This window comes from Atractosteus spatula, chromosome 25 (assembly GCF_055471065.1).
Source record: "Atractosteus spatula isolate fAtrSpa1 chromosome 25, fAtrSpa1.hap1, whole genome shotgun sequence".
In the NCBI taxonomy this organism is placed as follows: Eukaryota; Metazoa; Chordata; class Actinopteri; order Semionotiformes; family Lepisosteidae; genus Atractosteus; species Atractosteus spatula.
This window is the reverse complement of record NC_142730.1, coordinates 4364194-4386581: the sequence shown is the minus strand read 5'-3', so window position 1 is coordinate 4386581 and position 22388 is coordinate 4364194. Positions and strand designations below refer to the sequence as shown.

The 22388-nt window shown below is 37.4% G+C and overlaps 1 protein-coding gene and 2 non-coding genes across 3 annotated transcripts; 1 reads left to right on the top strand and 2 right to left on the bottom strand.

Annotated features, from left to right (window-relative positions):
- Nucleotides 1-8880: 8880 nt before the first annotated feature.
- Nucleotides 8881-21570, bottom strand: LOC148815127 (immunoglobulin lambda-1 light chain-like). Its single transcript, XM_088905825.1, has 9 exons — nt 21543-21570; nt 19392-19536; nt 16944-17071; nt 15929-16261; nt 13096-13410; nt 11763-11870; nt 10680-10744; nt 10112-10236; nt 8881-9286 (listed from the first exon to the last, which is right to left on the bottom strand). Exons 1-8 carry the CDS (start codon nt 21568-21570, stop codon nt 10156-10158), a joined length of 1203 nt encoding a protein of 400 aa, XP_088761951.1. The 3' UTR covers nt 8881-9286; nt 10112-10155.
- Nucleotides 21571-21623: 53 nt separating this feature from the next.
- trnat-cgu (transfer RNA threonine (anticodon CGU)) lies at nt 21624-21695 on the top strand. The gene has a single exon. It is a non-coding gene; the product is annotated as a tRNA-Thr (tRNA).
- Nucleotides 21696-22165: 470 nt separating this feature from the next.
- Nucleotides 22166-22237, bottom strand: trnat-cgu (transfer RNA threonine (anticodon CGU)). The gene has a single exon. It is a non-coding gene; the product is annotated as a tRNA-Thr (tRNA).
- Between the last annotated feature and the right edge of the window lie 151 nt (nt 22238-22388).

Here is a 22388-nt window from a genome sequence, read left to right as displayed (position 1 = left end):
ATTGGCATTGAGAAACGTCCTTTAGGTTCAGCTTTATCGTATCCAAAAATCAGAAGTTCGGGAGCTCCTGTTGGTCTCTGTAGATACCAGTACATACTGTTATAGCTCACAATACTGTGGTTACATCTCACTACAGCCTTCTCATCAGTAGAAGAAAATACACTGATGGGCTGTTCAACTTCAGCTGCCAGAGTGGTACCTGAAATTATAAACAAAAAAGGTAAGTGTAAACACTATAGTTTAAAGTATAGCAGGCACATGAAGAAACATACATACCTATAAAATAAATCAAATGTATTATTTTGATGCACAATTTTCTGTCTATTGGTGACATTTTGAAAGTTAATCTTTTTAATATGCTGATTCCTCTACTCTCCACACAGTTTCTTTTATAAGTGATGTTGATTGTTCTCTCTGAAGGCCTGCGATGAGACAGAATTATGTCCAAGTGCTCTTAAATGACAGTGGGAGGAAACACTGACTTCGCAGGAAACATGGACTTGGCAGTAATCACTGCTTTACCTCACTGGTAAAACAGCCCCATCTACTGTTTAACAACCTTAATATTTCAGTCGAGCGATGAAACGGAACACTTCCTATCTGTTATACTTCTCAAACAGAAAATAAAATGCTAAGACTGAAAAGTACAGTAGACGAACCGGAATGCAGTATGTGGGCTCCAGGTGCAGATTGAATTGCTTTTCTGTTACTTCCCCTAAGAAAACAGTATTTGGTGTAAAATGAGTGGCAAACGGTAGCTTCCAGATTTTTTGTAAGTTCTTCCCTTTTGTAATACTGATAAAGAAATCTGTTAAATCTTACATTCTCTGCTTTAAGAAATCTTTGAATATTTTTGTGCTTTTTGTGTATGTACTCCAGTGTAACAGTGTCCATACTAGCTGACAATAAGATAGTTGCACACCAGGTATATCTACACCTGTGGAACCCAAGTAATTTTCACGTTCAGGAGTGTAGTTGTTTTTCACAATTAGGGACAGTTTTCTAAGGAGGCAGTATTATATATTCATAAGAAAATTACAGTTTACTTAAATGGGGAAAACGTGCTTTTAATCAGTTTTGTATTACAATTGTAATGATCGCAATGTGAAAAACCCATGCTACAGTAATACAATACATTTGACTGACTCGAGGTCCAGCCACACACGGTAGCAGAGGTGCTGACATTCTACTGTATTTTAAATCTCGCTGTCTACAGTGTTTTCCCTATCTTCACCATTTTATTTTTCTGTGCAGATTCCACTGGTGGGCTAATCAATGAGTGAATACTCACATTGGGATAATAAAGTTCATGGAGAGCCACAGGGATAGCACCTCTGTTCTTCCAGATTTGAATATCAATGATATAGGTTCCAGTGTTCTAAGTAAATTTATCAGGCTTGACTATGGTACTGTTGAGTGCAAAGTTCTGATGATCTATTTTCAAATAAAGGACATGTAATAGAAACAACACTTAAAGATTTAAAAATATGTTTCAGTTGTGTCATAAATTGAGTTGAGCTCTGACCCTGTGAGTAACTGAGGCTGGTGAAGACCTTCAGCTTTAACTTTCATACCACTGCACATCCAGGGCTGGGTGATAACTGCACTGAGCACTGAAAGGCAGTGTGAACACCACCAAAGAGCAGTTTTACACAACATGTTCATTCCATCAGCACCGCCCTGGGAGCACAGACAGAAACTGACACAGCTCACCTGTTTCACTTTACTGAAGCTGGAATTGAAGGAGGGTTTTATATAATATTTATTATTTTTAGGTTGAACAATATATTCTTTGAAAATGTGAATTTACTGTTAACATTTTTGTAGACAGATTTGTCTGTTTATATATTAAATATTTAATATTCTAAAATTATTTTTTGGGGAGTTGTTGCTGTATGTTTAGACAGCTGTTCTTTTCTGATATGGTTAAACTGATAACTAAAATTCAATGCAAAATGGCATCAGCTGGAAAGCTTAAGTGTACTCGTTTGGGTTCTGGTCTGATAACAGAAAGCTTTAACCACTTAGTGAGACACTGTTGATGCATCCTTGAGTAGGATACATCTCCACTAATTCAGTAAGATATAAAATATGTTGAAATTTAAGTTACTTTTGACAAAGACTTCAGCCAAATCTTCTGATGCAACATATACCATTTTACAGCAATCCATAAAATAATTATACACAAGCTTCACCCGAATGCTTTTCAGCTTATTTGAACTTTTTTTTTGTGCATGTTATTGTTTTTTTTTCCTCTAACAAATGGGACACTTAATTCACACCAAGACACCATTTGAGGTCTTTGGCTTCATTATATGAGCCCCAGTACTGTCATGTCACTGTGTTTCTGCGCTGAGATATTCATGCTCTTCACCACTGTGGGCTCCACTGCACAGTAGTACATCACAGCATCTTCCAGCTGAGTGTCACTGATGTGAAGCTCAGTTACACGACCAGCTCTGTTGAATTCCATTGAGAAACGTCCTTTAGGTTCAGCTTTATCATATCCAAAAATCAGAAGCTCAGGAGCCTGGTTGAGTCTCTGTAGATACCAGTACATATTTCTAGAGTTTGAAATGCTGTGGTTACATCTTAGTAGAGTCTTCTGTCCTTTCGAAGAAAATGCACTGATGGGCTGATCAACTTCATCTGCCAGAATGGTGCCTGAAATTAAAAACAAAAAATGTAAGTATAAATACTATAGTTAAATTACAGTAGATACATGAGAGGAAAAAATACTAACCTACAAAATAAATCAAAGTTATTATTTTGATGCACAACACTTTTCTGTCTATGGATGACATGCCCAAAGCAGTTCTTAAAAAAGCTAATTTCTCTAATCTCCGCGCAGTTCCTTTTATAAGTGATGTTGCTTGTTCTCTCTAAAAGCATGTGATGAGACGGATATATGTACAACTGCTCTTAACTGACAGCAAGAGGAAACACTGGCAGTCAGCACACACATTGCACCTATCCCAGCTTTACTTTACTTGTCAAACAGCCCCATCTAGTGTTTAAGGACGTGAACATTTTTTTTCCATACAAAACTATGGGAGAATTTTGGTCCACCATCAGTACTTCTTATCTTCAAAGTGAATTTAATTTCAAATACCGTGTCAGTTTAGTTGGCTATAATAGATGTGATTATAGCTGTAACCATCAGTGATTCCAGGTGGCCAGGAAATTTAGTAGCATTTAATAATGACCAAATCACGCTAGTATAGGTTGGTAGGCCATCCTTTTTATGGAGACTCCACACACTAATGATGAGGAAGAAGAAGCAGAGATAAAGAGAAAACTGCTTTTTGTGCAGATTTTGCCTTTGCCAGGCAAGGTTACGGAAAGTGCAGTAACAGTGCAGTTACAGTGCAGAAAGTGCGGTAACAAAATAAGCATCAATACAGTATCAATAATACTCCACATACTATTGATAAGTGTTGAGAAAGAAGAACTAAAGAAAAAAAACTGCATTGTGTGTGGATTCTTCCTTTGCCAGGCGAGGCTGTGGGAATTTTCCAGGAAATCTGGGCACAGAGGACACTGATATTAGGATTTAGGAAAGGGACTGTTGTCTTATAGTTGTGAAAATGGTTATGTCTTTTTGATGGTATCTCAGTAGGCTAGAGAAATCTCTTGGTAGTATTGCGATGCAGTATTTAGAATATGGAAAACATTTTGCATATGTTAGTTTCCTTTTGATGAGCACTAGGGTAGGGTCTTTTAATTAAGAAAGAGGCTCCTCAATTCCTTAGCAAAATGCAGGGCCCTAATTTCTTGTAAATTATTGTAACTGTATCCTTACAATGAGAAAATCATCCTCCTGATCTGTCTTTCTAGAAAGCTATCTCTGCTTTGTCAGGAAATCTCCTTGGTCTTCATGGGTCTATCTTTAATTGAAATTCACTTCTTGTATGAGGAACCTTACAGAGACAGGTATATTTATTCTGAAGTCATGTGAACTGCTGTTATTCCACACAGACCGGGATCACTCAAGTTACTTGTTTATCACATTAAGGAAATCTTAAGCACCTGAGTTTAGGTTTGCCACAGCAAAAGGTTTGAACTTATGCAATCATAATTTAGTGTCATAATTATCTATTAGCTTTTCATTATTGTGCTTTGAAATTGTGGAATAAGTTGTGTATATTACAATACAAATATTATTTGCTAATTGCAAACAAAAAGAAAAACTATGCAAGAGTCAGAATTCTTCTGCAAGGTACTGTACATATTTTATTTTATGCTTGTTCATATTATTCAGGTCCACTGGAATATAATGAACAAAACATTACAGGGATAAGAAAGTTCAGATGCTCTGAACATGATTCAAGAACTTTAGTTATTGATGAGTTGCCCAGAAGTTCTTCAGAGGATCTTTTGCTGTATGCACTGGGAATCATTTGAACTTCATACAACACAGCTACCTTGATAAAGTTCATACACAAATTTATATAAACAGTGTAAATGACGGTATTGGTAAAGTGCACCAGGTGCAGTTTTTCTGGTTCATCAGCTCTGGTGTCCAATGATCAATCAGCAATTCTGCGGTTCACTGTTATTTTAAATAAAACAACAAATAACTTCTGAATTCATATTATCCCAGTGTAGCTGCTCCCCTCTACTGTGAGTTTCTGTCAGCTCCTCTCACAGGATTCACACACTGTGCCCCCACTGCGCAGTAGTAGGTGGCAGAGTCTTCTGCTTGTGAATTGCTGACATTCAGAACCCCGATCCTCTTCCCTGTGTCCACTGACCCGCTGAACTGTTTGTCTTCTTTATTTCCTGAAAACAGTATCATTATGTTCTCTGGGCGTCTGTTCACTTTCTGTCTGTACCACTGCAGACTGCCGAAATTAGCACCTATAATTGTGTAGTTACAGTGAAGAGTCGCAGTTCCCCCTTCAGTCACAGTCAGTGACTCTGGGCTCTGAGACACCTGAGTCTGAGATCTGACACCTGCAACACAAGGTTAAAAGCAGGAAACAGTGTTGAAAGTCTAATATACAATAATCTTCAACTCTTACATTTCAAGTATTGTAAATACCTTGTTATCTATATTTTCATTTATAATACCAGTTGAGCTCTTTATACACTTGACAAAAATGTCAGTTACATTTCAAAATGTTAATTAATAGAATAGACTTACAATGCAAACACAACAGTGTGCCAATCACTAAGAGCAGTAGTCCTGATTCCGGGCTCATGGTTGAGGCTGTTGCTGTGATCAGAGAGACCAAGTGTAGAAGGAACAGCTGCTGAAGAGCTTCATGTTCTGCATATTCGTCAAAGTGCTGTAACTCCTCCTCCATTTCTGTTCCTGTTAGAAGGCGGTGAATGTGTTAGTGTCTGTAAACAGTGCGACTTTATTGTCATACCTGAGTACATTGAAATGCTTACTTGCGTAAGCAAAGTAAAAGATTAAAGAATAAAAGATGACATAGCATTCACATAGAAACTTATGTAACATATATGTTTGTTACCATTAAGCAGCATTTCTTCTAGATTTCAAACAGGACAGACATCCAAATGGGCTTGATGATCTGAATGAGCTCCTCTCATTTATAACCTTTCTTATAATCTTACTCAGAGAGCAAACATATAGGTCCATCATCTAGTCCATGTCATCTGGTTCATGTCAAGGGGTTTTCAGCCTTTCTCTTATGCTGGGTTTAAACAAAGGCTGTAAGCCTTCTCATTTCATGTAGACATTTGTGGGTTAATGAAAGATGAACTTAGGCAGTGAATTGAATCACAGTAGCCATGGTGGTCAGGGGTAATGAAAGAAGTGTAGCTTAAAGAAAGCAGTGGTTCTCATCAACACTGTTGGAGTCAGTATATCAAGTACCACATCAATCACTTTAACTGGCACAGAGGAGTAGTACAGTAGTGGTCTGCACAGGGTGAATGACAGGTAATGGAAACAATGAATCACATAATTACCACACATGATATGTAGACTCAAAGTAATTGAAAGAGGTTGAAATAACCCTAAACTAGATAATGCCCTCTAATCTAGTAAGATACATTATAGACTTATAAAACACAAATAGCAAAAATAAAAATAATTTTCACTAAATCTGAAGAGCAAAAGTAGGTTTCTGCTAAAACAATAATTGGCAAGTCCAATTGATTTTCATATAGTGCTCTTCATCCCAGAGCACCTCGGGGTGCTTTTTGTCAGGTTATTCCCCAGGACTAAAACACTGTGCCTTCACAGCACAGAAATAGGTCCCTGAATCTTCCAGCTGAGAGCTGCTGATGTTCAAAACCCCAGAGCTGCTGCTCTTATCCAGTGAACCACTGAACCTGTTCTCTGTGCTCTTGTCTCCTGCTATGACCAGAACATTTTGTGGGCTGGTGTTGGGCTGCTGTCTGTACCAGTGCATGTAGAAGACATTAGAGATGGTGAAGGTACAGTGGATGGTTACTGGTTGTCCTTCAGTCTGGGTCACAAAGGGAGTCTGCGATACTTGTTCTTGAGAGCTCACATCTGTCACACAGAGGGAAACACCGAGAAAGTCATCATCCTAAAATAACATCCTCAAGGGTTCTGGATACATCAGTAAAATTATGTAATTAGGTTTATGGGTTTCCTGCTCAATCTACAGTAGAATTAGTTCAACATCTACCCAATTAATACACACAAAACAATTTCAGTACATGAAGAATTTTCTTGGCACAAAAACACTTGAACTGCAAAACTATTTTCTCCACCATATTTCTTGACAGTTATTTGATATAGTTTAGTATGTACATGCATAAATTCAGTATCAATAAAATGGAATCAAGTGGGGGGATATTTCTGTAATGTAGTATTTTATTTCACCTGAGATCCACAAAACAGCTTTATACAAAAAAAGTTTTCAAATGTAATCCTTAATGCTGAAAACTCACCAGTCCACAGAATGAGTGCATGTATCAGTAGGCATAGCAGAGCTCCGTGTTTGTGCATGTTGAAAGTGCTGGGGACTAGAGAGGGAATGTGTGTGAGGAGCTCCGTTTCAGTTTTACACCTCCTATCATGTGCTCCTCCTATCTGCATCACATCATGTCTTGTCAGACTCTGACTCTTTCTGAAAGCAAAGCAGATGGAATTAAATGGAATATATTGGAATAAATAAACCTAGCAGCACAATGCTTAAATGACTAGAGCAAATACACTTGCATTGTTTATAGCTTGAAGACAATATACTAAATTAAGCCAGACATTCTCAAGTAAAGGCACAAGTGTTTTGGAATGCACAGCTTCATGATTATAGTAGTTTTACATCTAAATTAAGAAATTGTCTAAACACAGACTGGCCATGAATTATAGTTCTGTTCTTTGGCTTTTGATGTCCATATTGTTAGAAAAATATATGAGCATAGTGGTGCTTATATAAACAAAATCATAAGGAAACAATCAAAAGATGTATTAATTACTGTACCATTTATGTACATTATATTGAGGCAAGTACAGTAGACTGAAAGAAAGAAGGGCTAGGTCAACTTTAGCCACCAGAGGGCAACAAAAGCCCAGTAAACAACAGTTCAAAATTGGAGAGGCGTCACGATGGAGAGTTCGAAAGCGGACGTCGATGTTTATGTACGCTTAGTTCCCTTCTCAAAAGATGCTCAGTCTAAATGTTGTGTTCCATTAACCATTGACCATTATCATTATCTTCAAGAGCTCAGTCAAGGAGATTCCTCTTCCACAACCCACTGTTTCACTCTCTCTTTTTGATCCTTTTCTATTGTTGTCTCATACTCCCTGATAGTAAATTCCCAGTGCTCAGCCTGTGTGAATCAGGGCCAAATGCACTCAAGGAACCGAGATGTTAGTCAGACATTATTGAGGCAACTCTTCTAACGGTCGCTGAGCCAGGGGTAGCACCTACAGACTAATTGCCTTAATTAGATGAATTGCCAATGTAGTGTTTCATCCAGAAAGGTGACAAAACTGATCCAGTAATTACAGACCAATAAGTCTGACTTCTCTTACAGGTCAAGTTAATACACAATGTTACCTTGTGCATAGACATTTTGTAACACTGCCCGTATAGTTCCAATAGAGGATTGCATCAGGATTCTCAAATCCTTAAGATTTGACAAATGTACTTAACTTGCAGTCTGTTAAGAAACTAAGGTTTGTACAGGTGCTCTTAATGACGGTGGAAGGGGTGGAAAGAAACAACACAGAAATACTTTGTTACACTACTGAGGTATTTTTTTAGCATCTGTACTTTACTTAACCACTTCATTTTTGGGTACTGTTACTTTAACTCAATTACCTTTGTTTACAAAATAAAGTATCCTTACTCCACTATATTTCCTGTAAGCACTGTTTGGTCTTTCATCATACTGACATGGTGCTGACCAGGATTCTTATCATCTTATCAAGTAGAGACATGGACACAAAGTGTGTGCTTGCTTTTGAACTGTTGTCTGTTAATGCCCAACTTAGAACTGTCCATCTATCAATTTTCTCACTGCTTTATCCAATACAGGGTTGTGGGGGAGCCAGCAAGCGATGAGTGCATGAAGAATGAACCTTGTACATGACACCATTCCATCATGGGGCACACACAGACACACTCACGCACACACCAGAGCCAGTTTTCCTAGAAACCAATTAACCTACCAGTGTGCCTTTGGATTAGAGAGAAAACCAGGACACCCGGGAGAAACCCCATGGAAATACAGGGAGCACAGAGAACATACAAACTCCACATAGGCTCACATAAACTCCAGAATTGAACCCAGAGCCTGAGTTCGAGCAGACTTTCTTTTAAAAAGAGCAAACCGAAAAGCTCAGATTTATTCATAACACTGATGAAATAAAGAACAAAAGAGTATTTTTTATTTGAGTGAGTAACAGATGGGATAATGTGTTATATTGTAATGATGATAGTATCACACAGAGCAATACTGACATAAATATTTGTCATAAATGTTGAAAATTCCAGAAAACAAGATCACATTTATTCAAACCCTTAAGTATCCCTGTAAATGGCATTCAGCAAACTGGGGAAAGATGTTGCAAAGATTAGGTGGCTAGCTAAATGGGATAATATGGTACAGTAGGTCTGATTAGGTGTCTTTGGGGGGAGAAAAGGTTCCACTTGAGTAGCCATCCTGTATATTGAAGACGTTTTCTGAGGATACTTGGTGTAGACAGCATGGTGTTGTGGAAGGGAAGCACCAGTGGAATACAGTTCACAGTATGGGAATTCCTCATCATGTTGAAATTTTGAGGGCTGTGTTAGCTCACGTGAGGTCATTGTCAATACTGAGTGAAGGACAAGCCCTGTAAACGAAAGAAGAATCAATTTAAAATGCTTGGTTTTGGAAGTCCGTGTCATCACTGCATATCCAACAAAGTCCAAGAACCAGTGAGAAAGGTCTACAGTCCTACAGTCTACAGTCAGTTGGGGATGACATGAGCTGTAAAGGAGGTAGCTGTGTGAATCAGTGGATTTATCAGATCAGAGGTTTATAGAGCCACGTGGTTAATAGAGCTACTAATGTCCAAAAACAGGAAGTGGAATGGAAGATATCGCAAAACTGAATTTCAAGAACACTGTTGTACACTCTTGGGAAATTTCCAGTCTATGAGTACTACCTCTGTCTTAAGTGAACCTTTTAAGAGTTGTGTCAATGGCTTCTGAGTAACATCTCTTATTTCCTTGAGTATAATGGGTGAGATACCATAGTACATCAACCATTTTCATGTTATTGTCTTGATTTTCCCTTTTGTAATTTCTCTATTGATCTTACTAAAATCTTTTTTTTTTAACCTCTTTTTGCAATTCATGGAATTCCTTGTCTTTAAATGTACCCTGATCTTTTTAAATCATTTTATAATGTTCTTTATTATTTTATTAGTTGATTTATTGAGCCATTTGGGATACTGGTTTTTAGCTTTTGGCTGTGGTCACTTAAATTTGTTCTGTGCTTCAGGTGATCTAATTAGACCGTTACCATCTGTTCTCTGCTATTTCTGTATCTCTGCACGGTCTCAAGCCTTCAAAAGTTGCTTTCCAAAAATTGTAAACCTTTGCTTTTTATCCAGCCTGTGCACAATTTCAAAATATCCTCACAACACCGCATGTTACAAACACTGCTCTTTTACCTCTGTTTTCCTCGCTCTGTCTTGATTGTATGAAAAGACTAGATTTATGTGAGCGTTTCCTCTTGTCGCTGTCTCTTTTTCCTGTGGTCAAACTTCAGAGCCGCATACTGCACAACTTCTCTAACCTGCAAGTCAGACAGCAGGCAATAGGGAGAGACCGTTTAGGGACAAAACAGGAGACAGGTTAGGAACAAGGCAAAAAAAGAGAGGGGAAAAATCAGCAAAAGGAAATGTTGGGATAGAGTCACGTCAGAAAAAAGCTGCCCAGGTTAGGGACGGAGCTTTTCTGATATACATGATAGTACAGTGGACCAATCCACGAATACAGAAAGAAAGAAATCAATAACACTGCCTCACAGCACTTTGATCTGAGAAATTCAGGTAAGGAACATGTCCATAGAGGTAGTGAGAAAGGGACAGAAAAACAGATGAGGAATAAGTACAAAGAGAGGTTAAGTACTGGTCCTCTGTATCTTCATTAGTTAAATACTCTGTTAATTTTAACGACAGAAACCACTTTTACCTCTGAGTATTGTGTAAGAGAACAGCGAGTAGAACTGTCATGTACCATATCTCTGGGGCTTGGGTGACTGGTATTTCCGGAGCGGACAGGTGTGTTCTCTCTTCTCCCTGCTTCAAAAATAATTTTATTAGAAAATTCGTATATTCTAATTAACCACATTACTATTTCTAATACACAGATGAATAAAACCAATAACTTTGTATTATAAAGTGTAGCATCAAGGCTATGTTTATTAAGCCACAATTAAGCATTTGGAAAAGGTGCCCCATACCAGCAATAAAAAAATCCCCCATACCAGCAATAATAAACTTCAAGTCCAAGGAGACACATCTGCACTCCAGTTATGGCTGGAGCATTTACATGGGGTGGCTAATATACAGTACCTGATGATGTTAGCAGCAATCACCACCCATAGCTGCACAACCTAAAATGCTCTGCATAACTGCTCACAACTTCACAGCTAGCTAATCACACGACTGTTGCCACCACCTTGTGTGAACCGCAACTGGAACAACTGAGAGACCTACATTCTGCCCAGTTTTGTCATGAGCAACTAATTCTTCATGGTCCACAAACTAATGTTGTTGGACTTTTGTCAACACCACTGAATATCGCAGAATATTCAGGGTAGCAGCTAAAATATACAAATAAGCAGACTATCTGAATATATTCCCATCTAATTTGCAGTCATAGCTGGAACACATTTTGTGCACATTTTACTTGCCTATATCAGCTGATAGTGATCTGATATTCATATATAACTCATTGCATCATGACTGATTAGTTCATTTTACATTTTAAAATGTATATTTATTAATATGGATGTTAAAAATGAACCACAATGAACTACAATGTATTGTAGTATATTTATGCGATGTACTATATATGTAGTATAATTTGTAATAAGATTACTTTTGCAAATAAATGCACATAATATTTAGCATACAAACGTGTACATATAACAGCAGCAAAGGTTGAAAACATTCCTCAGTAAAATACAGCAAAATACTCACAACTCAGTGGTCAGGAAATCTGATATGTAAACTGTATGAAAAACCAATATTTACAAAATGTTTACGTGTTGGGGCTGAGAAAATTTTAATTTAATTCCTCATTCAGTACACTCACCAGAAGCACTCCTGACTTTGTAGACAATAAGGAAGAGCAGAGCCATGATTGAGATAGAGGCTGCTGCTACAATCCCATAGAAAAGAGAGGAGCAGGCTAAGGGATCTGCTGGAACACGAGAATTGTGATGAAAACGTCTGTTCACAGAGATCACGTTTCTGCTTTTAAAAACAACTTATTTGGAATCTGTTATCAATGCAACACGAATGGTACAAAAGCACCTGACGTTGGAAGATTTTCCATCCATTCATTAGAGTCTGTGTTCTCAGTATTTCTTTCATGAAACTATACAGCAGCGTCAAACCAGTGACAAAGGTGAAAACATTTCTAGAAACAAAAAGGCTCTAATTGAAAATAAAGAGTTTGGAATATTGAATGCATAAAATATGGTACTCAACTAATAAATATATGCTGAATCAGTCAAGGAATTGTCAAAGCACAGGACACTTTTTACATATTAGCTAAAGCAAGCAAATATTAATATATCTGAATAATGAAGACAACTACAATAACATCAAAAGTAAAATATGTATTTGATTAAATATACATTTTAAATAAAAATGTATTTAAATTTAATTAAACATGATTATTATTATTATTATTATTATTATTATTATTACTGTATTATTAAACTATATATGCTTCATTAGTTTAGACCGTTGTGAAGTCTCTATATTTACAGTTTACCACTGTGAATAAAATAAAGTCAAGAACTACTGTATTGATGTTTCTAATTGTAGTATCTTTTAGAATTTCAAATTGTGTTATTGCTGTATTCTACACTCTTACATCATTCTACAGCACTCAAAGTCTTAATTGCAGTTTAGAATCTAATGTATTTCAAAGAGTCTAACATATATTATCACTGTACACAAAATTAATTTTCTAGCTTTGTATTTTTTTAATAAAATATTTTAACAAATGACTTTCATGACATATGAGCCTATTCAGCCCCAAGTAATTAACATCTAAGACTAGATTGTACTCTACATGTTTTATTGTGAAGTCTGGTATAAGGGAGGAAACAAATCTCATTTAACTCCATTGAAAAAGTTGGTATTTGTGTTTCCAAATCTAATGGAATTAATAAAGAACTAAACTAAACCCCAGCTGGACCCCAGCCTCATAACAGCATAGAATCAGTTTGCTCTTGTTTCTTTTAGACTTTGTCTCAATCCCTTTTCTACATTACTCTAGAAGAAAAAGGTCTTTGTATTGAATTGTCATAAATTGATTTTGAAAGGGTTGTCAGAATGTGCTTGCTCGAGATAAAAATCACAATACCAAGAAACACAGTGTAAGTTCAACACCCGAGAAACGGCATTTTCCTCACCCCCGAGAGAGACGGTCTTGCTCATATCCAGGCCGCTGTCTGTTTGCACCACGCAGGTACAGGGGACTCCACTGGCCCAAGTGTGTGCTGGAATGAAGAGCTGGTTCCTGATGAAATCCTGGCCGGATTTCCTGGGATCTGAGCCCCCAGAGTCAGTGATCCCAGTCTCCTCTTTCCCAGATATCCTCCAAAAAACCCGCCCCTCCAGCAGTGAGACTCCCCGCACCAGACACAACAGGGACACCGCGCCAGTAAACTGAACCGCATCAGATGTTGGGTGAAGGATCTCTATGGACGGGGACATCTTCGGAGGCTCTGTTCGAAGGAGAGCAGTGTTGAGCAGCCTAGAAGTCACCTAGTGTCTTTTCTTATCAGTAAATTGTAATAATTTTACAGTTATGACACTTAGGAATAATGATAAAATGCACTTCCATGTCTTGGAATATTAGATATTGCCCTGCTTTGTCGAAAACAAACACTACGCAGTCTAGACATGTAACTGGATTTCTTAGTATTCAATTTTCTGAAATTTCACAAATGTTATACACGACTGATAACTTCAGGATCACAAAAGAAAACATAGGCTATAAAATAGTTTAGAGTATTTAAAACATTAAGCATTGTCAGCTGATTCAGGTCACAGCAAAATGTTTTAATTTAATTTAGTTCATTGTATCATTTAACCTGTTTAGTACTTTACAAACAACTTTAAAACACATTGAACCTTTTTTGAACTGTGTTGGTAAGACCTAAAATTTGAAATGATTAGTTATCGTTACCGATATTGTTTTGATATATATATAGATTTGTTACTAGTTTTTTCAATAATTCAGTCAATATCTGATGAAGTGTTATAGTGGTACAGTAGTATTACAGAAGAATGAAACATTGCAAAAGAGATATGTACGTGTGCATTTTTATGTAACTAATTATTCTTGCAAAACTGCTCAAAAGCTTCTTATTTTTCAGTTTTAGACCTGACATAGAAACTGTAGGCAAAGGAAAGCAAAGCTTGTAAATGAACTGTTTGATAACAAATGGGCAGATTAAGTCAGGCTTAAATCTGAGTAATTTTAATTGATTAATTTGAACTAATAAATTAGGTGGTTGATTACAATTGATGGATGAACTACTGTACATGCAAATAAAGATGTACATTGGTAGAACCTGGGTTAATAAACTAATTAAATTCAGTTGTAAATTCAGTTTGTGGTAAGGTATGCTGCCTTTCATTTGTTAAACACACTTAAAGATCGCTGATCGCTAATTAAAATAGATTTGTAAAAATAAAGTTACTTTTAAACCCCCTATGGCATGTGATTAATTTTAATAGTGTTCCTGTATTTTAACATTTTTTTTTTGGAGAGAAAATGCATTATACTTTTTTTTAATTGATTTCTTTGGCTAGTCAGTTGAACAAAGTGACTTGTAGACAACATAACCTTTCATTCTTTACCACAATGTACTGTATGTGCAAGCATGTTTGAAGAGTAAAAGCCTATAAGCCTTAAGCCTATACTGAACAAAACCTCATTTGTACTGTAACAGTATATTAGCATGTTCTAAGTCTGCGTCTGAGAAAGAGTGTTTTTTTTTCCAAATTGCCTTTGTTTACCTTTTTTTTATTCTCAGCTTCAAGTTCTTTTGTAATTGCGATAATTTGAGACATGCTTATAGTAGGAATTCCTGCAACTCTGAAATGTAAAAGTGTCTGAATGGAAGGGAACTAGATAAACACACTGTGTGTTTATCAATAGCTTTTGTCCCAATTTACCAAACCAGGTACTAAATAAGTACTTACAACAGAAGAGGGCAAAACTGGTATCACTCCACAGAAATTATTACAACCATTATTGATATCTCCAAAAACTAAAACTTTTTTTTCACCATGTTTCTGTTGGTTTGCAACATTGTAACAGCAGTTTCTCAGCCTGAACTTTTTCTGCCACTATGACCTAAATAATGATCGCTCAGAAATTATTAGCTGTGCTTAAAAATCACATATATTCACAACGCATCTTGAGATGGAAACTGCGTTTACCTTTCGAATTCTAAATTCAATGGCTGTGTAAAATCACATTCGTGTGTACGTCAGCTTTCATATTACATATCGCAGACAAATATAACACTGCATATAAATGTGGAATCGCTACAAGCAATACGATAAAAAGTTAACAAACATGTTCAGACTGTCCATGGGGAAAAAAACATCTTTAGAAACCGATGTGATGTCCTAATGTTAGTTTAAAAAAAACAAACGCCTAATCAGTCATTTCAATGAAAATATCCATGTATAATAATAGATGAATTGAAAGAATTTGTGATAAAGTGTTAAACTTATATTTCCTTTTATAGTTGGAATACTGATTTTCAATAGGACCATTGGCTATGAAAAATGCAAACAGATGTTTAATTAATTTTATTGTTTTTTATTTTATTAATTGTATTGATTAGATTCATTTTTTATAGCTTGCATGGAATTTTTCTTTAAATAGCTAGTGAGCACCAGACAAATATATTTGCCTAATACCTGTGGATTTCAAATGCTTAATATGGTTATATGGGTATTATCAAGACAGTACTTTCAACTGTATTTTACATTCTTCTCATTGGAAAAACTGTAACTGAACAAACAATTTGCACATGCTCATTAGTATAGTAAAATCTATAAATCTGTAAAATAATATTCATCATACATGTTTTGGATGTGGGTAGTATTAACAATTTTGTTATTTTGCTGTATAACATGTAAGCTTACTTCAGAGACCTAGGTAGAGATTCCGTGTAGTTTTCTGTTACTCACTGCACGAAAGATAATTCCATGTTAACTCACCTATCACTTCCACTCTGGAGCTGTTCCCAAAATAGGGAGTTTTACCATGCATGTAAACACAGTAATAGATTCCCGAGTCCTTGGCTTGGAGGTTATAGATGGTAAGAAGACACGTTCTCTGGGTTTTGCTTAAGCCTGTATCGTCATGGTTTTTTGAGCTGTTGGCATAGAGGTCCATTCTCATACCCCCACTCAGCGCCACTCGGACCCAAGCTGTGGAGTTGCAGCGGGCCGTTAAGTCGTTTATGGTGCAGGTCAGGTTCACAGTGGCACCAGCACCAGCCAGGGCTTTGAGACTCCGGGGGTATTGAACCACAGCTGAACTTGCTGTTCCTGGAGGAGAAAAGAAGGAGCAGAATGAGAGGAAAACCAGATCCACACTTACACGTTTGTTACAGGAAAAAAAGTTTTCTCTGTTACGGCAAAGTCCATATTGGATGGAAACTATTACAAAAATCTGAATTTGAGGTAGAAAACCTAAGTCTAGGGTTTGGAGGAGTGAAATGAGGAAAATTGGGGAAGAATGATTGAAAATGAGGAAGATAATGCAAGAGTAATTAGGGTAAATTTTCGACCAAAAATAATAGTCACTAATGCAGAAAAAAACATGCTCTATTTTACTGCTAGCTCCTTTAAGGATGTGTGCATTACATTACAGAACATTTCTAATTTGATTTAAGTGTCATTTCACAATTAGAGATTGTGTTTTTTCTTAGATTTGGATTTCTACCTGAGCAAGACATATAATCCACACCCACCTATCAGATATATTTTATACTCGGAAATCATATTGAACACAAAACTCCATGCAAGACGCATTTTGTTATGGAAAGCGAAAAACATCATTTCCCAATCTCTCCCTGTTAATGTGAGAATAACGGAGATGATAAAAAAAATGCTTGTTAGTTAAAGCTAACAAAGAAAAATGAATCACGTCAAACCAACAGAGGAATCCATCAGTATAAATACTCATTTTGAATTACATAAGGAATGGTGTCTGTTGAACACGAGTTACCTTTTTGGATACCAAAGAACAGAAGCAGCAGCCCCAACATCTTGGCAGTTGAAGCTCTTTTGCTGGGGACACTCAATGGCTTGGCAGCTCTCATGTCAGTGAATGGAAAAACAAAGCATGTTGGTGGTCTGTCAGGTTTTGGTTTCTGTGGGCAGCTTATAAGTGCTGTCTGTTTTGTAGAACAGCAGCTTCACATTGAAGGCTAACTGTTCTGCAGCACTTGGAGTTCTGAATGTATTTTTTTAAAGACATTTGGCAGCAGTATAAGAAAAGGGGTGTAAAAAAACACTTATTTTGTCTTGTCTCTCAAGCCTATATGGTTTTCAAAGAGTAGTAAATTGATTGTTGACCTAAAGTGTGTGATGATCAGACTTTTCATTTCTGGTTTAAAACGAATCAACGTGTGAGGATTGGTTATCTGGAGACAAATGATAAAGGGATAGACTAATGAAAAAAAATCTTCAATCATGTCAACACTACAGCCTTTTTTATTTCTGTTATACAGTAATATCTGGTTTGTGGAGCAAATATTTAAAGTCTCACTGTATAGTGATGATGTGACAGCACAAACAACTGAAAATGCACAACATACTCCCCAAATCTGCTAAATGAAAGTTTGATTCATAGATGCAGTATGAACAGCAGTTTTTGGTTTGCATGAACCTATCAGGACAGTTTTAAAACTGTCGGTATTTTATGCTTTAATGGTTTTTAAAGCTATTAATTATTTTGATTGGGCAATAGAAACATGCACAAATCATTCTACAGGGCTGGGCCTGATTCACGTCCCTGCCTTGAAGCTTTGCTAAGAGTAAAAGTATCATTTAATTAAAAAACATATTTCAAAATGAAAAAAATTCCAAAGCTGATTATTATCACAGTAAAATAAAACATAGATGATAAATGAACAAGTAAAGGTTTATTCCGTGCTGAAAAGAGAAGAAAGGAAACACGACATTTTGACTGTGGAGCCTTCTACTGTACTGAACACTAAAATGTGTGCAGAGCAGTAAGCCTGGGGTGGCATGGGGGGGCAGTGGGTCATCAGCATTGATACCTTGCAGTGCTGGGGTTTGGGGTTCAAGACTGGATATGAGGTGCTGTTTGTGTGGAGTTTGTATGTTCTCACTGTGTTCATGTGGGTTACCTCCCACACTGTAAACAAATGTGCTGGTAGATTGTTTGGCTTCTGAAGGAAACTGGCCCTGGTATGAGTGGTTGTGCCTGTGTGTGCCCTCTCTTGCACCTGTTACTTGCTGGGACCCTAAAATCCTAAATTGGAAAAAAGTGGTCAGAAAATAGATGAATCAGAAACCCCAAATACTTAAAACCACTCACGTGTTTTATCACACAAAAGTTATTTTTTCCTTTTAATATTTTAGATTGACTATTAAAGCCATTATTTGACAACAAATAATTTACCTGGTTACAGGTAAATTACTGCGTTTGCAGTTTAAAGTTTTTTATAATCAAAGCGTGTCAGATGTATTAATGAATGTGTGTTGAGGGTCTTACCTTTCAAAAATGGAACAAGGTTCAGCTTTTTTTCTTTTGGTTTTGCTGGTGAATGTGACTGTGGTTTGGCTCCAGTACCTGCAGCGCGATCTTAGCAAAGGCAGAGCAAGTGTGCTGCCTGTGACATTTAAATTGTCACCTTAAAAAAAAAAAAAAGATTTTCTCAGGTTGAGCTGTGTGCTGGGTGGGTTAAAGCATCCGGAGTTGAGATAAAAATATCTCCACAGATAGATCTAGTTCACAGGTCTATATGGGGCAGAGTGACAATGGTGCTGTCAGGGCTGCATATGAAATAGGTGGTTGGTCGTGTTCAGGAGTATTGTAAAAGACTGACCACAAAAAAAAAAACAGATGTATAAAGTGAAATGCCAGAAAACATAAACGGAAACTGAATTTCCACTGTAAGAGTTAATGCATTTGCCGTTTTTTCTCAGTGATGCATGTTTTATTTTTCCTGCAAGCATGATCAAAGATGATAATACGTTAGAAGCAAAACTGTCAGTTTCATAAGATACAGATGTATGACAAGAGCAAACCATTAAGACCACTTTTCCCTGCACTGGATTGTTCTCTTATAGAGTTATCCACCCTCTTCTGCACTGAATAAATGTCTCTCAGAACTGAGCGCTGTCCTCTATGCTGAGACTCCCTGACAGGGAAGGTATTGCCACCACACAATGTTTAAGTGATACTTCATCTCAAGCATTTTCTACAGAGGGTTTTGTGAGCAGCTGCTCCTTAATCAGTCTCACTGTGGGCCTCAGAGCACAGTAGTAGAGAGCAGAGTCAGACAGCTGTGTGCGTGAGATTGACAAGTAGGTGAGCTTTGCTGTGAGATTCAAGTATCCTGTAAACCTGCTGTCAAATTCTTCACATCTGAAGTCTGCAGTTCCACTGCCTGTTTTAGAACAGTGGAGAACATAACTGGGATACCTCCCTGGTCTCTGCTGGTACCAGAAGAGATTCTCATAAGCAGCACTGTTAGTCACAGAGTAATTGCAGTAGATCCTGGACTCTTTTGTCTCCTCAGTTATTTCAGTATCCTTCCATGGATCAACCTTATCTCCATAACTCATCCCTGGGGGAAAAAAAATCAGTCATTAGGAATCGATCAATGAATGATCAATGGAAGTATGAGAGCATAATAAAAAGGCAGATGATAATCTTAAATATTCATAGAAATACAAATATTTACCAAAGCAGAAAACAACCAAGAAGCTAAGAATCATCGTTTCTCTTCAGTCTTGAAAGAATATGATATAGAGTACAGCATCACCTGAGAGAATGATGTAACACTGTGTGACAGTGCCTTACTGACTGAGTAGACAAGCCTCTTTCCCTGAACGACATCAGCACAGACTGACATGGCTTGAGGTCACAGGATGAGCAATCTCAACGTCAACACAGCTGTGTGGGGACCAAGGGAATCTCAACGAGCTCTGAGCCACGAGCTCTGATATGATTTCTGAACTGTGTCAAATAGAACTTCAATCAATTCCCTACTGCTAATTAGGTTAACAAGAAAAAAATACTTTAAAAACCAATACATTGATAAACAGTGGGGGGCTATATTTTTAAATGATTATAAAATGTTACATTTCCTAAAAAGTAGAAAAACAAAAAGCATATAAGATATATTATGAAACAAATAAAAGTTTAATTGGGCACATTTTTTCTTTACATCATAAGTACTGACTATACTCACTTTACAGTCACTGTAGCTATATAACTAATGTGTAAAAGCGTTTGACAGTCCATTTAGTTAAAGCATCCTTTTGTTTCCTGTAACACTCCTGTGATCTGAGAATTATGGAAGATTAATTTAGATATTTAGACTTTAACTCACTATCAGACAAAAGAAAAAGCCCTGTGATCGATTCTGTCTTGCGTATGACATTTTTTTTAATCGAAACGCAAATTTGTGGTAATCTGTCATCTAGTGAACGGAATTTAAAGAGCAATTCTTGTTTTCTATTCTTACGTTGGAAAACATTCTCAGCTAAGCGGGTTAATGTCAAACACTGAAAATATTAAATATTATAATATTGTCGCCTCATTATAATTTGAATTTGACTGAACTACTGAACTAGAGGTGTTAAGCGGACGCAGAGCCTGAGGTCAAAATGAAATCTTCCACTTATACAATTAATACTCGATATTTGTATCTTATCCACCAGTACACACTCTGCACTTTGCATTAAATGTTTACAATAAAACAATGCTTGATCCTTGCTAAATCCAACTTGACTATTGTGCCACTGCTGTGCAGGTGATCGTCAAGTTTGGTTCTAGCTGGCCATATTCACGGTGTTGGTCGGGTTGGTGAGGAATCCAGTGTTTGCTCTGCCTATACAGGAGGCTCGTGTTAAGTATAAGAGCAGTAACTGTTCTCTGTCAGCAGGGGGCGCAGTATGTCCTCATTCCGCAGGTTGGAAATGCGCCAGAGAAGGCGAGAAAGTCAGAGTGGAATGATCAGCAATCCTTGATAGATTTTGTTTTTCATGGAAAGATAAATATATTTGATCATGATTCTATTGATTGAGGGGTTACAACATAATTATCAGTAAAATAATCTTTTTGGGTACATTCACCGGGCAGAAGAGTGAATATGAAGATCGTTCAGAAACGTGTCTGTGTAACAGCAAACGGTAACAAAGTCCTCCAGGAGTATCGGAACAGTAACTGTTCTCTGCCTACAAGAGGCGCAGGTCAAATATCAGGGTAATACCTGCATTGATTCTAAAGGAGGCTCAGTGAACGTACCAAGACAATATTTCGTATCCGTCTGCGAGACACTTGGCTACATTTTCAGGATAATTTAGGTGAGAGTCGATCCCAAAATCATACCTAACCTCAATTTGAATGGAAAAAAAACAACAACCTGACGACGTGAGTGGATGGTTTCTTTATGGACTAAAATAATTCTTGGTTTACGAAACGAAAAACGAAGATAGCGTTTAGCTGCTGTTGTCCTAAAGGATAGTTTAAACAATACATTTGAGAATGTTGAATTGTTGAATCGTCACGGCCTGCGGTCTTCTGTTCGATATGAAAAAGGTTTAGGTGCTTAAGAGTAAGATTTACCTGGGAGCAGCAACGCACCTAACGCCATTAGTAACGTATACATGAGTTGATCCACAATTTATGGTAGCTGGTTAACTTGTGGGCGCGGTGGCCAAGTGGTAAGGCGTCGGTCTCGTAAACCGAAGATCACGGGTTCGAACCCCGTCCGTGCCTTAATGCACTCGATGGTGCCAGTCTTTTATCCGTTCCGCAATAATTAGCGATTAAGGAACCTCTCAAGCGGGAAGAAAAGACTGGCACTTCTGAGATCATCCTGACAATAACTAGGACTTACTAAAAGCGCAGCTCCCAGCTGCAGGATTTCAGCTGCAGGAAATCATAATTTCTATCGGTGTTCTCTGCAGCATTGAAAAGTGAAATAGAAACAAAGCGAAATTGTTCCTTTCAAACATTGATACAGATAAGGGTAAATATAGATGTAAATATAGACAAGAAGTTCTTGAAGCGAGCAGTCTAGGTAGGATGTACCATGTGAATGCACTGAAAAACTGACTGTATCATGAGGCTTTCTTGCACACAAGCAATACAATCGAAAAAGGGCAGCAAACGCTACACCCGCTTTTGTGCTTCCTTGATTAGAGAGTAAATTTATGGGAATGATCAAATAACACTCAAACTTAAAGAGGCACGGACGGGGTTCGAACCCGTGATCTTCGGTTTACGAGACCGACGCCTTACCACTTGGCCACCGCGCCTACGCCGTTTCAGCCATCATAAACTGTGCATCAATTCGTGTATACGTTACTAATGGCTTTAGGTGCGTCGCCGCTCCCAGATAAATCTTACTCTTAAGCACCTAAACCTTTTAAATATCGAACAGAAGACCACGGGCCGTGATGATTCGTG

What these genes read in the sequence shown, in the direction of transcription:
- LOC148815127 (XM_088905825.1), bottom strand. Translation starts at nt 21,570, where the DNA reads ATGGCGTTAGGTGCGTTGCTGCTCCCAG. An exon ending in CAAGACCGTCTCTCTCGGGG is followed by an intron (nt 11,871 to 13,095) that starts GTGAGGAAAATG and finishes CTCGTGTTCCAG; the next exon opens with CAGATCCCTTAGCCTGCTCC. An exon ending in ACCCAAGCCCCAGAGATATG is followed by an intron (nt 10,237 to 10,679) that starts GTACATGACAGT and finishes TCTGACTTGCAG; the next exon opens with GTTAGAGAAGTTGTGCAGTA.